Consider the following 16,400-nt stretch of genomic DNA (forward strand, 5'->3'; position numbering starts at 1 on the left):
TAAACTTAATTTTTTATTTGCTTTAGCCTAGTTTTCCAGCCTGTCAGGATCATCCTGTATCTTGTCTCTGTCTTCTATGTATTTGTGGCCCTCCCAATTTAGTATCATCTGCAAATTTAATAAGCTTTCACTCCATTCCAGGGGTGGCCAAACTTGCTTAATGTAAGTGCCACATAGAATAAATGTCAGATGTTTGAGACCCACATAGAATAAATGTCAGATGTTTGAAAGCTGTAAGAAATGAACGTCATGTTTGAGAGCCACAAGGCAGGCCGGCAGGAAGATGGGGAGGGAGGGCAAGGTGGAAAGAAAGCAACTTTAACTTAAATGCATTCTCCAAGCCATCAGCTGGTTTGGCTTGGAGAAGTGATTTAAAGAGACAAATGCCTTCTCCAAGCTGGCCGATGGGGTGGTGGGAGCTTTAAGAGCCACACAATATGTGTGAAAGAGCTACATGTGGCTCCTCAGCCGCAGTTTGACCACCCCTGCTCTATTCCTTCATCCAAATTATTTATAAAGATGTTGAACAAAAGAGGTCCTAGGCTAAGGGGCTCATGAGATGCTGTCTGCACTGCTGGGACCACCCTGCCTTGGACCCAGGCCACGATGACAATGATAATGGATGCAGTCTGCCCCTGTGGCTCAGCTAGCAGCTCATGGGCTGGCTGTTTGATTCATCTTGCTCTAGGGTTGTTTTGAGATCCCTGGCCACCTGTGAAAAGGGATTGCAGTAAGGAGGCGGAATTGGACTAATCTGACTTTTTTTTTTTTATGTTAACCAAATTTATTAAAATTTTGCAATATACTGAAATGTATTTCAAATAATAAAAAAAGAAAAAAGCAATATTTCAATCCTTATCAATACATTACACATTTTCTTTTTTTTTCTCACTTCCCCCACCTCTTTTCTTTGACCTCCATCAAGCTATTGAGAAAAAAACAATTAAGGTACCATCCATTTTAGAATCTTGCACTATAAAATTTACATAAAATCTAATAACATCTCTATATCTCTATTTATAATTCGGTCTTCTAGCTTTCCTTCAGGACATTGTTAGCACATCCTGAACTTATTTAACTCAATATACTAAATCATATCACCTTAACCTTTTAGTTCACCCTTAGTATTACACTTATCTTTCATCTATTATTACACCAATTATAGCTATTTAATTCTTTTTAAGTATTACACTTATCTTTCATCAATCTATTATCACATCAATTATAACTGTTTGTTGTAATTATCACTATATTTTCTAACTGTTAATAAAAGGAGCTATTGTATATTGATTCAAAAAATTCTTTCTAATCACCTGTCTCCCCCATTTCCCCCAATTTCAGGTTATACTTTCAGAAACCACCAAATGTCTCTTAACTCTCCATTGCTTTTCAATATAGTCCTGAAACTTCTTCCATTCATCTTTAAATTTTTCTGCACCACTGTATTTCAAGATTCTAGTAAGTCTATCCATTTCACTCCAATGCAAAGTTTTTAAAATCCAGTTCCATTTATCTGGTATTTCAGCTTGCTTCCACCTTTGTGCAAACAATGTTCTTGCAGCTGACAACATATAGCACACCAAAGTCCTGTCTTGCTTTGGAAAACTTTCCATTTGTAAAAAGTATCTGGTGCCCTTTTAACTGCATATCCCAAAATCTTCGACATCTCTTGTTGAATCATTTGCCAAAATTGTCTTGCTTTTTCACATGTCCACCACATATAGTAAAAAGAGCCTTCATGCTTTTTACATTTCCAACACCGAACAGATGCTTGCTTGTTCATTTCTGCTAACTTCTTAGGTGTCATATACCACCTGTATTGCATTTTCAAACAGTTTTTTTTATATTATTACATGTCGTTTTCCTAGAGTTCTTCCATAGGTGTTCCCATGTCTCCATTGAAATGTCTTTATTCATATTTATTGCCCATTTAATCATTTGAGATTTTACTACTTCATCTTCTGTAGACCATTTCAATAACAATTTATACATCTTTGCAATCAACTTTTCATCCTCCCCCAATAGCACTTTTTCCATTTCTGTCTGATCTTGCCTTATACCTGTAGTCCTGATATCTTTATCCACTAAACTTTTAATTTGTAGCATCTGGAACCAATTAAATTTGTCTTGCAGTTCTTCCTCCACTTTTAATTCTCTTTGTCACCCTTAATTTGTAGCAATTGTTTGTATGTAACCCATTTGTCTTCCTGTGAGTCAGAAATCCATTTTATAACTTCCATTGGTACAATCCACAGTGGTTTCCTCTCATCACCATATTTAAAATATTTTTTCCAAGTATTCAACAAACTACTTATAAAATGATGCCGGAAGAAACCATCCATCTTCTCCTTCCCATAATACAAATATGCATGCCAACCAAATAGATTTCCATGACCTTTTAACGCCAATAACTTCTGGTGGGATAAGGTTATCCAGTCCTTGAGCCATACTAAACATACTGCTTCATGATATAATTTGAGATCCAGCAGTTGAAAACCTCCTCGTTCTTTCGCATCAATTAGTATTTTCCTTTTGATTCTTGGTTTTTTTTCTGCCTGTACAAATTCAGAAATCTTTTTTGACATCTATTGAATTGTTTAATATCTTTCACAATTGGAATTATTTGGAAGAGGAACAACATTCTTGGTAAGACATTCATTTTCACGGCAGCTATCCTGCCCAAAAGAGACAAGTTCACTGCCACAGGAGGTGGTGGCGGCCACAAGCATAGCCACCTTCAAGAGGGGTTTAGATAAAAATATGGAGCAGAGGTCCATCAGTGGCTATTAGCCACAGTGTGTGTATATATATATAATTTTTTTTTGGCCACTGTGTGACACAGACTGTTGGACTGGATGGGCCATTGGCCTGATCTAACATGGCTTCTCTTATGTTCTTAAGTTCAGTTTATTCCATTTCAACATATCGGCTTCAATTTTACGCCAAAGTTTATCATAATTATTTTTAAACAGATCTATATTTTTCATCGTGATCTCTACACCCAAATATCTTACTTTCGAGGTGACTTCACATCCAGTTGCATTTTGAAGTTCTTTCTGTTTGCACAATAATAAATTTTTACTTAAAATTTGCGATTTTTCTTTATTTATGTAAAACCCAGCAAGGTCACCATATTCTCTGATTTTTTCCAATAACAATGTTAATACTTGTATTGGATTTTCAATAATAAACATCACATCATCTGCAAAGGCTCTATAGTTATGTCAATTTTTTTCAATTTTAGCCCCTCTATTTCCTTATCTTCTGTTATTTGCAACAACAAAATCTCTAGAGTCATTATAAATAGCAATGGGGATAGAGGGCAACCTTGTCGTACCTTTGCTGATAACCATTTGCTCAGTTAAATCTGAATTAACACATAGCTTAGCTCGCTGTTCAGTATATATCGCCTTCACCATTCTTATAAAGTCTTTTCCCAACTCTGCTTTTTCCATTACAGCAAAAAAAAGTCCCAATTAAGATTGTCAAAGGCTTTCTCCGCATCAGCAAAAAAAGAGTGCCACTTCTTTTTCCGGATGTTTTTCATAATACTCTACAATGTCCACCACTATTCTGATATTGTCTCTAATTTGCCTCTTTGGGAGAAAGCCTGCTTGCTCCTCACAGATAAACCTATGCAGGTATTGCTTTAGCCTTTCCGCCAAAATTTTTGCAAAGATTTTGCAGTCATTGTTAAGCAATGAAATCGGTCTATAATTTTTCACATTTGTAGCATCTCTGTCTTCTTTTGGTAACAATGAAATAACTGCTTCTTTCCAAGTATTTGGCACTTGCCCATCCAAACGGATATTATTCATCAATTTTTGGAGCATTGGAACTAATATATTTATAAGAACTTCGTAAAATTTTATTGAAAAGCTGTCCGGTCCCGGTGCTTTCCCTATTTTCATTGAACTGATTGCAGCTTCTATTTCACCTTTTTCAATTGGATCATTCAATGTTTCTTTCATCATTTCTGTTGTTGGATTTACCTTCACATTTTGTAAATAAGCTTCTATTCTTTCTTTATCAACTCGCTGGCCTTTAAATAAGTTAGCATAGTACTTGTAGAATTCCCTTTTGATGCCCTCCTGGTCTACAATTTCTTTGCCACCGGTTTTAATCTTATTTATGTATTTTATTTCCCTTCTTTTCTTTATTTGCCACGCCAAATACTTTCCAGGTTTGTTTGCCCCTTCAAAAGATTTTTGTTGGAGTCTTTTCAAATTCCACTCCACCTCTTTATTCAGTAAATGACTTAACTGACTCTGTAAAATTGTAATTTCTCGCAAAATTTTCTTTTTCCTCGGTCTTTTTTTAAATTCAATTTCCTTTTTACTTATTTCCTTTTGTAAGTCCAACAATTGCTTTTCATTTGCCCTTCTGTCCTTATTATTCAATGTAATTAATGTAATTAATTCAATGTAATTAATGTTCCTCTCATCACAGCCTTATAGGCATCCCAAACCATTTGAAATTGTACCGCTTTAGTTTCTTTTTCTAGAGATGCCACTACCTCCACTTTCAGTAATAAGTCATCATTTATCCTTTACCTCCTCTCTTTTTTCCTTTAGCCAACCACATCAACGGGTTATGGTCTGCACCTATTTTCGGAAGAATCTCTACTTTTTTTGTGATCATTCCCAGCTCTTTTGTAGCCCATAACATATCCTAGAAAAGGTATTATGTCTGGCTTAAAAAAAAGTATAGTCTCGTACCCTGGGGTTGAATTTTCTCCACACATCTTCTAAGCTCTCTTGTTTAATTAATTCAAAAAATGCTTTAGGTAGTTTCCCATCTACATTCCCCCCCCACCCAGATCTATCTAAAGAGTTCTGAATAGTTCCATTAAAGTCACCCATAAGCATTATCTGATCGTATGTTACTTATTTATTTATTACGTTCGACTTATATCCCGCCCTCTCTGCAAGCGGACTCAGGGCGGCTCGATCCAGTTGTTTCATAATATCATTGAAAAAGTCACTCTTAGCCCCATTAGGAGCATAAAGTCCCAACAACAGAGTCTTTTTGCCATACATCAAAACTTCTACTGCCAAATATCTACCTTCATTATCTTTAAAAATCAGTTTTGGCTCCAGCTCCTTCTTTATGTAAAAAATCACCACCCCCCTTTTTTTTCTTTAGCCAATGAACCAAATTCTTCCCCTAAAAATTTGTTACGTAAAAATTTGTAATCCGATTGTCTAATGTGTACTTCTTGTAAACAAATTATATTACATATTTGTTTTGTAATCCAATGAAATGTCGCTCTTCATTTCTGTGGCGAATTTAGGCCATTAACATTCCAAGAAATTAATTTGTAATCCATAATGAGTCTTCAATTAAGCTGTGTCCCCAAAATCCTTATTGTCCACCAAAAACCCTTCCATGCCTCGAATGTCTATTATGGAATACTTCAGCCCTTTATACTCAAAAGTAAGTCCGGCTGGTAAAATCCATCTATATCTTGTACCTTTTGCCCTTAATTTATTCATCAAAGGTTTAAATTGTCTTCTGTCACTGATGACCTTCCTTGGTAATGAAGGAACTACCAAGGAAGGTCATCAGTGGCAGGACTCCTCGCCAGCCAAAGTTAAATTCCTCAAAATCTTGCAAGCATGTCTTGGACTCTTCCCATAACTGGGAGGGTAGACAGCAGGTGATAAAAACACCTTTTACGTCCAGAACAAAGGTGTTGGTCCACTCCACGAAAGGGAGATGCGTCAGTTCCCCATCTTTCCAACTCCGGAAGCCTCTGGGCTAATCTGACTCTTAGGCCAATTCCACTGTCATGGTATTAAGGTGAGGGTGATTTGGTTTATTTCCCCCTCCTCACCACCTTTTGTCCAAGGGTGATCTCTTGACCCCAGCAGTCCCTTTGGGGTGTCAGAAAGGCAACAGGTGGGGCCTGGAGTGTTCCCAGAATTACCACTGATCTCCAAAATACTTAGAGTCGTTCCTCTGAAGGAAATGGCAGCTACAGAAGATGGTTTCTAATTTCTATGCTATTACATCCTGGCTGAGCCCCTTCCTTCCCCCAAACTCTGTCCTCCCCAGGCTCTGCCTCCAAAGCTCCAGGAGTTTTGCAAGCCAAAGTTGCCAGCCCTGTGTGTGGGATGGGAAAGATGAGCATGTGCCTTCCAGTTGTGTAACCTTGAGCACCTTTGGCTTGTGAAACCAATCCAATGCATGCATCTGCAGAGAAGCTCCCCACTGACTTGATTCTAGCCCTAATCCTGACCTGGGAGGAAGAGGAAGCAGGTACCTTTTCTTGCAGGGCATTATCTGTGCTTGCAGTGTAAAGCCTGTTTGCCCTTGCTGATGCTCTCAGCTCCCTTACGTGGGTTGCAGCCCACTTTAAATAAGACACTGGGTGAGTGTAAAGGCCCACAGGAAAGAGCCTCAGCCAGCACTGGGTTTAAATAAGGTCTCAAACTGCTTTTTCTGGTTTATCAGGCCAGTGCTGTAAAAGCTCAGTGATAATAAGTGTGGCTGTGGTCCAATGTACCAAGTGTTTTAATAGCTGGGTTTCTAGTTTGCCTTGCTGCAGGAAAGCATGTGGCCACTTCTGCATGGAGCCAGGCCTATCAGGCCTTTCCTGCAAGGCCTTCTCCAACTGAATGTGTGAAAGGAAAGGTCCCCTGTGCAAGCACCAGTCGTTTCCGACTCTGGGGTGACGCTGCTTTCACAACATTTTCACGGCAGACTTTTTATGGGGTGGTTTGCCATTGCTTTCCCCGTCATCTACACTTTTCCGCCCAGCAAGCTGGGTACTCATTTTACCGACCTCGGAAGGATGGAAGGCTGAGTCAACCTCGAGCCGGCTACCTGAAAACCCAGCTTCTGCCAGGGAGTGAACTCGGGTCGTGAACAGAGCTTAGGACTGCAGTACTGCAGCTTTAACACTTTGTATATATCCCCAGGAGAGCGTTAAGATCTAGCTCCCAAAACCTCCTACAAATCCCGGGGCCAAGAGAGGCCAGACTGAAGATAACTCGGGAGCAAGCCTTTTCATTAATGGCCCCTCGCTGGTGGAACCAACTTCCAGAGGGGGTGCGAGCCCTGCGGGACCTGAACCAGTTCCGCAGGGCTTGCAAAACCTCTCTTTTCCAGCTCGCATTTGAATTAGGACCAGACTAAACTGATTAAATCATCGTAACTTTAGCCATCTTATGGGTAACTGAAACTGATGTTTGATAGTATGTAATTGGGATGACAGAATTTATAGCACCTATTTTTATCTATTTTAATCTATTTATGTGACTGTACTATATTTAAAATGTTGTTTATCTGTCTTAATTAAATCATGACGTGTCATGTCTGTGAGCCGCCCTGAGCCCGCCTTCTGGTGGGGGAGGGCGGGATATAAGAATAAAATTTGATTTGATTTGATTTGATTTGCATCATGGGGCTCTTTAAAAGGGGGATGACAAAACCGTGAACAATCACAGCACCAAAAATTACAGCACCAAGGAGTTGGAAAAGGCCTGTAGACCATCTGGTCCAACCTCCTGCTCCATGCAGGAAGTCCAAAATTATCAGCTTCCTTGACAGGCACTTTCCAGCAAGGGAGATTCTCCCCCCCCCCCCCCCCAATAATTGGTTCCATTTTCAAGCCATGGGGAAGTTTCCGGCAATACTCAGCTGACAATGTCACACTCTCTTACAACTTCAGTGCATCTGGAGGACTGAAGCATCTGAAAATAATGAGAGGACTGAAGATAATGAGAGATGGCTGTTTTGTCTGCACTGTGCTTGTCTGGGGCCTCTCACCAATTCGTCTTCGCAGTCGTCCTGCAGCAGGCCTTCCTCCTCGCCTTCCTCCCCGTTTAGTGGCTCCTCTGTGTTAATCTCTGCCTCTGATGCTGTGTCTTCTTGGGAGATCTCGCTTTTGTTTCCATCGGCTTTCTTTCTTACCTCTGCAGGAGAATATGTAAAGAGCAGAAAGAAGATATAGTCCCCTCTGCTACCCTCTCTCTTTCCTAGTCATTTCAGGGCAGCTCACTAAACGATGAGTGGACTCTCCCCTGTGTGACAGTCCTTTTCCCTTCTCTTAGATGAAGTAGGAACAGGGGTGGAATGGAGATGGGTTGACTCTTTTGCTTCTCCTTTGTACAAATCAAATGTGAGATGCTTTGTTTTAGCCCATTTTCTGTTTCCTTTAATTAGATTTTTTTCATTAGACAATGTAAACATTTCTCAGTGTTATCTGTGTCAATAAATCAACATTATGCACCTAAATTGCATACAAAAACCTGTACAACAAGCACAATGATATCCTTCCCCCCACAAATATAAAACCAAATTTACAGAGGAGAGTATGGGAGATGGTTTATTTAGATTTGGGGGTGGGAGGCTTAGATTCTCACTATTGTTTCTGGTGGAAGATAATGAGAGATGGATATGGGGGCCCCCGTTCCATGTTATTTTTATGAGGAGGGAAAAGATGGGGACAGCCACCACTGGTCTGCAAGGTCAAGCCTACACACCTTCCAGTATTGTTATAAGTCTTGGATATAAAGATTAAGTCAGGAAAAGTGGAAGGTTTCAGCACATTTTAGTTGGGTATTTTATTCCATTTTGCTGCTCAATTAGAGGCCAGCTACCATCCGGAATTGCTTATCTGCCACTCAGGTGTCTGAGCCAGAGATTCCAATGAGTGACATCTGGCAAATCTTGCCCCATGCAGGTGTACTCTCAAGGACAAACCAAAAGAAACAGTATGGCACCATCAGTATGTCTTTGCCTTTTGTTTTTTTAATGGAAAGCTTCAAGTATTTTGGAACTACAGGTTCCAAACCATCCATTTCCAACTGACCTGTAGATGCTTTCTGTTGTTCAGCAATCTGCTCCAATCTTCCCAGGAGAGCATCAATGTTAGATTTGATCTGTGTCAGCTCTGTTTTGATTGTCTGCAGTTCGTTGCATTTCACTTGGAAGAAAAAGAAGTTAGAAGTATGCCTTACTCTACTTTACTTGTTTGCAAATTTGTGATTGTTTTTGAGCAGAGATTTCCTTTGCCTTTCACAGATGTGAAGATGTTTTTTGACAGGTAGCGTTCCTCTCATCACCATGAATCAGCTAATTTGAGGCATGCACAACATATACTAGCTCTGAGCTGGGTAGCTCAAGCTAGCCCGATCTTATCAGATCTTGAGAGCTAAGCAGGATCAACCCTAGTTAGTATTTGGATGGGAGACCACCAAGGAAGTCTCTTACCTTGAAATCCCACAGGGTTGCCATAAGTCAGCTGTGACTTGATGGCAAAAAAATAAGAAGCTTTGTACTATGAGGATTCTGATACTATCAGCTAGGAAAATACGTTAGTCAATAAGCATTTGCAACTTGGAACAGAATATTTTTCTTTTTAAACCAGAGGATTTTCCAACCCTGTCTCTGCGCTGACCTTTGGGCAATTGTTTCTAGTATGATTAAAAGATCCTTCACACAATTATTGTAACCTGGGCCTTGCTTGCAAGGAGCATTTGGATCAGAGAACTGGATACAGCCTTCTGGTAGGAACCAAGTTTAACATCTAGTGTTTCAACCTCACCTCCCACCGTCTGGCACACAGATAGGCTGGCAACGCCCCCCCCCCCCCAGCACATGTGCTGGCAGTGACACACCAGAACATTTTGTCTGCCAGTCAGGGTTAGATCTCTATTCAAGCAGTGTTGGCACTGGCAGCACCACTGGGGCCAGGGATTCAAGGGAAGGCAACAGGCATGGCCTCTGACTGCCATCACCTCTCAGACCTGCACATAGTTTTCAGGTGAATTCAAGGGGAATCCCTGACAGACGTGGCTTCCTTCAAAGTATTGTGTGTCTGAACAAACACAGCCCTCTTTTCTTTTCCTTTTTCCTCTTTTCAGCACCCCAGGATCTCCACAGAACAAAATTTGAGTCCAGTGGCACCTTGAAGACCAATCAAGTTTAATTCTGGGTATAAGCTTTCATGTGCATGCATGCTTCTTGAGATACACTGAAACAAGTCTTCCTCAATCATTACATATAGGTAGAGTGGAGGTGGGGGTTAGTTGCCAGGAAGGGCCAATTAGAGTCAAGATGCATAAGTAACTGAGCAATAAGTATAAGATTGGATTAAAGCAGTTGGTAAGACCTGTGATTAGCAAAAAATTAGCAGTCAGATAGTAAAAGAGTTAATAAACAGATGTGAGAACTAAGTTTGAGTCCAATGGCACCTTTATGACCAACAAAGTTTAATTCTGAGTATAAATGAGAACTGAGTGTAGCATGTGAAGCTGCCCTTTCAAGAATCCGATATCTCTGTTAAGTCCTGGGGATTCCATTGTCCTGTTGTAATTCAGCAATCTCCCATTCCAGCCAGTTTCTGAAATCCCTTCACAACAAAACTGCGACTTTGAGATCTTCCACTGAATGCCATGATAGGTTGAAATGTTCTCCTACAGGTTTCTCAGTTTTGTGATTCTTGATAGATGGGTAGCTGTGTTTGTCTGTCTGTAGCAGTAGAGAAGAGCAAGAGTCCAGTAGCATCATAAAGTCTAACAAAATTTGTGGCAGATACCTGAAGAAGTGAGCAGTGACTCATGAAAGCTCATGCCCTCCCACAAATTAGTTTTTACAAGATTCTTGATGTCAATTTGTGTCCATTTATCCTTTGGTGTCAGGTTTGACCTGTTTGCCCTACGTAGAGAACCAAAAGGCATTGTTGGCATTTAATGGCATATACAGTGTTAAAAGATGAGCAAGTGAATGAACCTCAAATGTTGTAGTTGATGTTGTTATGTCCAGTGATAGTGTTGTCTGGGTGTAACATGGCAACACAGTTGACACCTGGAATTATTGCAAGCTCTGGTACCAGTTTAAATTAGATGTTGTATTATTGCGGGAGAGGAGTTATTTAAGATTGGAGGAGGGGCTCTCCACAGATAGACACTGCATTCCCCACCCCCATCCCCTGCTGAGACTTGGGCCAAAAAGGTTGTCTGCCCCAGTCTAATTCACATCTTGCAGAGCAGGAGATTAACTCTTAGACTGCCACAGACAGAGAACTAGCAAATCTTACTAAATGATGCTGGAAAAAGCATAACTAAGAAAATACCACAAAGGATTATTTCATACTGAAAAAGAGCAGCTCCATGTTGGAGAATTCTGATTGATCTTCGTCTCTGGATGTGCATACATGGGCATTTAAAGGTAAGCACATATATGTACATGTTGTTTGCACTTTATTTTTTGTAGCAGACACCTAGTGTACTACTGGTATGTGTCAAGAAACCTGTAGGGTAAATCCAGCAACCTGAAGGTCTGCTTGTATTCTGAAATCTGTGTATTATGGTGCCTGTATCATAATTATGGAATTTCTTCTCCAAGGAGATTTGTCTGTTCCCTTCTATCCTTGTCTCCTGCCAGCAGTTGAAGAGCTTTCTGTTTTGTGTGGCATTCTCTCACTAATTTGCATTTACTCCCCACCCCATGAGTCTGTTTTATTTTTAATTCTCTCTCTCTCTCTGTTTGTGTTTAAGTGTGTTTTAATGTGGACCGTAAGTTGGGTGAAAAGGTGGCATTAAAATATTTTAAATAAACAAACACAGGCACTTACATTTTAATTTGGCTGAACTGTTTGCAATGGCAGCAGATCGGGAAAAGAGCTTGACTGGGAGGGTTGCTTTTACACGCCTTACTAAAGGAATTGTCACCCGTGGACGCTTCACAGGAACCACTCTAGGAACAGGAGAGACCCGTCCTCGATATTCAAAGAGTCTGCATGTCAAAACAGATTAAAGTAGAAGGAAGACGTTCCTTAGTAGAATTGAAGAATTCACAAGTGATCTCTAGGGGGAGCTAGAGTTCCATGCATACCTAACAACACTTGCTGGGTCCGACAATAAAAGCCACCGGGGTTGATATTTGATCATGAAAGTTTTGGAAGATGCAATTACCAAAACATTACTCTGTGAGCTAATGCTGTTAAACTCACGCAGAGGACTTTTACTTAGCAAATCATTCTCTACAGCCTGTAAGGCTGTGACTTTTAATATATTTTTAAAACACTCACCTTAATGTTTCCGCTTTTAGAATTATCTGAAGAAGCTGTGAAGATGCCAAGGCCAATATGCAAGCAGAATCCTTTTTGTTTTCTGCCCTATTGCCCCTTCAAGCTCCTGTATACATTATCCCCATATGGAGTCTATTAATATTCCGAAATGCCTACCTTGTGCTGGATATCCAGCAAGATAAATCATGCCAATGTGGCTTTGAGATGCAGAGTAAGGTAGACACCATGGTATTTACACAGCTACATTCAGGCAAGGGAAAGCAGTTGCTCAGCCTCTATTCCCTTGTAGCTAAGGGGAACCTTTTCAGCATTAATGACCACCAACTTTAGCAAAGCTGAATGACAGGAGTCCACAGGGACCTGGGAGCATGGGAATACCCTTCTGAAAAAAGAAGTAAAGGGGGAGCCATAGAGAAACAAAGAAGGAAACAGCTGATGGGAAAAGAACTGCAATCTGAGAACAATTTAGATTTTTAATAATATTTACATGTCTACCTTTGTCCAAAGCATCTCAGGACCTAACATGGTTAGCAAATATATAGATGGATAAACAAATTAAAATGTTAAAGTGCAGGGGTGGAATTCTAGGAGGAGCTCCTTTGCATATTAGACCACATATCCCTAATGTAGCCAATCCTCCAAGAGCTTACAAAAAAGAGCCTTGTAAGCTCTTGGAGGATTGGCTACATCAGGGTGTGTGGCCTAATATGCAAAGGAGCTCCTGCTAGAATTCCAGCCCTGTTAAAATGACAGACATAAAAATATATTAAAACTATATTAAAAACTGGGTTCCAACACAGATTGGCACAGGAGGAGGCAATGGGTGTACCTACTTGGGGCCAACAAAATATCTTGAGCCACTCTGGGCTGGGTGCAGTCTCTTTTCTCTGCAAGGACCCACCCTTAGTCATCTGTGCTTTGGTGATGTGATTGTCCTTTATACGGAGATATCGCAGTGACTGCTGAATGCTGTGGCCTCCAGATCTGGATGGCCTGTAGGAACCCATTGCTCTGACAATGGCCCAAGTGTGCAGGTTGCTAAGAAGCTTTCAGGCCTAATTAAAAGTGTGGATGTTTTACCTTGATAGCCCTTCACAGTTTGAAGGGTTTCATAAGCTCATCTTTCTCTACCTTCTTCCCTGCTACCTTGCACCTGCAAGAAGGTGCTATTCCATGGTTATTGTTCTTTAAATCTTTAGAGAAGTGAAGACCTTTTCTGTGGTGGCACCCATACTTTAGAATACACTTCCATTGGAAATATGTTTAGTCATTTCTCTCTGTTGGCATTTTCCCAGAAGGCATCATTGATTGTATTGGGTATCCCCCCACCCTTTCTACAAGAGCCAGCGTGTCCATTAGCCAATATTCGGCAATTGCCTTGGGCGCTGGCTCTTGGGGGACACGTTGTTTCTGGGCACTGAGTGGTCAGAGGGACTCTTCCAGCCTCTCAGCACCGAGCAACAATGGCACTTTCAGTCCTGGGCAAACTTGGAGAGCGCCCAGGACTGAAAGCGTGGGTTGTTCCTTCAGCTTTGAGGGATCGGAGGATTTTCCTCCATTCCCTCAAAGCCGAAAGAGCTGCGTTTCTCTCCCCTCGCGTCCTCTAAGGGCATAGGGGAAGGGAAAAGCGGCGTGTTCCTTTGGCTTTGAGGGATCAGAGGATTTTCCCCTGATCCCTCAGATCTGAAAGAGTGGCACGGAGTGCCCAGCATGATGATGTCACAGTGATGCAAAACGCGCACAAAAGTTTCAAATTGAGGGGGGGTCGCATGCTGGGGTTCTGCCTTGGGTAGCAGAACTCCATGCGCCGGGCCTGCTTTCCATTAGATATTTTCAGGTAACTTTGTAAGCTGGTATTTTAAAGTATACCTTGAATTTATTTTATTATTGCTATTTATACTGTTGAACCAGTTGGGGATCATAGTCAGAAAAGTATAACAGTCTCGCAATGCTGTTTAATGAAAAGCAGTGTTGGGAGGCTGACAGTCTGAGCAGACGAATGGTACCAGGTGAGGATGCTTAATGCTTTCTTCAGCCAATTTTTCTGCTCAAAGTTGCTTCTGTTGTTTGGATGAAAAATGCTGAGCCCTTGGATCTTCTCACTCACAGAAGAAAAAACAGCTTGGGGAAGAGGTGGTTATGGCAATGGTCATAGAGAAAAGGGGATTTCTCCACTCAGTATGGCAGCTTCAATAAAATCATATAGATGAAACGTACACACACAACAACACAACTAGGAAGTTACTGGAGGTATGCCAACACCGGCCCCCACAAGTCTTCACCCACTGGCTGAAGACAATGAAAGAGGGGGACACAAGATCCCTGTACAAAGAATAACAATCCTTGTACAGCAGATCACTGGATCTGACCTTTCATTTAGATAAAAGTGCAAGAAAATTACACACTGATAGTTAATATTCAGCATTAACATTCTTGGATAAAACTTCAGTATTTTTTTCTTAGCACTCTGTTAAGTTTTGTTAATTTTAAATTTTGGTGTTAAGTACTAAAAATAAATTATCATATGGCAGTGCATGCAGTATAGCCAGGAGATCCTAAGATTGTCTGGCAGTTCTAGCTCTTTTAGCATTATGCACCACTAGGTGGCAAGCTAGACTTGTTTTTAAGGCAAGAAACATTTCAGAAGTGGTTTACCATTGCTTGCCTCTGTGTCACCTCCCTGGTATTCCTTGGAGGTTGCCCATCCAAATACCAGCCAGGGTGTCAAGTACTGAAACTTTTGAAATGCAAATTCTGTTTTGCCAAAGGTGGCCAAATTTCTGCAAACTTTTCTTTAGCATATTCAAAAAGAAGATCAATATATAAAATGGCCGTTAACATTTAGCTGTTACTGCTTCTTAATACAGTAAGCAAGAATTGCTTTTGGCGATCTATTTCATCTCTCCGAATGCTGCTCTTCAAAGACAATGACCGTTTTCGCACACAGCTTACCTCGCAGCCACAATCCTGTTCCCTCCGCAGCGTCTGGTCGGATTTCCCACCATCTGCACCGAAGTTACAGGAAGTGCCGCAGCTTTTGCATAGCAAACGTAAACCGCTAAAACCCAGTTTATGTTTGCTACGCAAAAGTCGCGACACTTCCTGTAACTCCGGCGCAGATGGTGGGAAATCTGACCGGACGCTGCAGAGGGAACAGGATTGTGACTGCGAGGTAAGCTGTGTGCGAAAACAGTCAATATGAAGTACTAGAACAAAGCAGTAGACAAGTGCACCTTTAAGACTAACTAAGTTTTATTCAGAATGTAAACTTTCGTATGCTCTTAAGCAGACTTCATCAGACAAATGAAGTACTGTTACTTCTGAAGATGCAGGCATGGACCCGGCATTTATTCATCTCATCCACTTACCTGTCATAGAAATCATCCCTGTAGTAGTCATAATCAAAGTCATAGCCACTGCAAACCAAACAGAGGAAGCTGATTAGGACTACAATAACTTTTCCAGCAATCTGTTTGTGGTGATCTTGTTTGATAACAGAACTCAGTCCTGTAGATTTGTGCATGTGTATGTTTTGGGGAGGATTTCATGAATCATATTTTTTATTTTGTGACACTTGTGACAAGGGGGACACTTGCTTCATTTTTGTGCTCACTATTACCCTATAATAGCCCCATAATGTATTTTGGGCTGACAAAGAGTGATTGGCTGAAAGTCATCCTATGAGCAGGGATTTGAACCTGAGTATTTCTGGGCAACATCCTTCCTTTTAACCCCACACCATACTGGATGAAGTGATTTTGAGAAGTGGTGCCATTTTGTCCCAGGTTTTGAATTCTGCTGTTCACAACCCCAGTGTGTCAGGAGACAACAGTGCCTGGAAAGGAAATGAAGTCAGCAGCCAGCAATGAAGTATATTAACTGTTTCCCTGCCATGGACCTGCAGGGTTTTTCCCACTGCTTCATGTCCACACAGTAGGGACAGAGAAAAAGCCTGTACTATCAATTGTGTGCTGAATCATCAAAAAATCAAGAGGCGAGCAGATGCTGTTCCTGAGGCATGCTGAGAATGTTTTTAGCTAAGACAGAGGGAAGGAAACTGAGGAGTTTTGGACACACCGGACTGGTTCAGGCTTGGTATTGCTGTAATGGTAGTGGCAGTTACTGAATTACTAGCTTCCTGTTCCCCTTTCTCTTCTGAGGTTGATGATACACTGTAAATGAAAGTATAATAGAGAAAATCTTCTTCTCAGAAGAGAATTTCAGGAAGATTCCAGCTGGCAAATAATAGAAAGGGAAGGCTTTGACATTTCCTACTGAAAAGGAGGCATAGCAACACACCCATTTGAAAGGTCAGCTTGGTGTGAAAATTTTAATTTTGACTTGCCATTTTTGACTTCAC

The 16,400-nt window shown here is 40.9% G+C and overlaps 1 protein-coding gene across 3 annotated transcripts in view; it reads right to left on the reverse strand.

Annotated features, from left to right (window-relative positions):
- Positions 1-16,400, reverse strand: part of RALY (RALY heterogeneous nuclear ribonucleoprotein) — a 384,646-nt gene that overhangs the window by 2,272 nt on the left and 365,974 nt on the right. For 2 of the 3 annotated variants that reach the window (XM_060230995.1, XM_060230994.1), the window contains 4 exons: positions 15,409-15,456; positions 11,585-11,745; positions 8,819-8,932; positions 7,774-7,919 (listed from right to left, as the gene is read on the reverse strand). In XM_060230995.1, the coding sequence (XP_060086978.1) occupies positions 7,774-7,919; positions 8,819-8,932; positions 11,585-11,745; positions 15,409-15,456 (469 nt within the window). The remainder of the gene's footprint in view (positions 1-7,773; positions 7,920-8,818; positions 8,933-11,584; positions 11,746-15,408; positions 15,457-16,400) is intronic. The other variant, XM_060230996.1, reaches the window with a different exon arrangement.

Source organism: Heteronotia binoei, chromosome 2 (assembly GCF_032191835.1).
Source record: "Heteronotia binoei isolate CCM8104 ecotype False Entrance Well chromosome 2, APGP_CSIRO_Hbin_v1, whole genome shotgun sequence".
In the NCBI taxonomy this organism is placed as follows: Eukaryota; Metazoa; Chordata; class Lepidosauria; order Squamata; family Gekkonidae; genus Heteronotia; species Heteronotia binoei.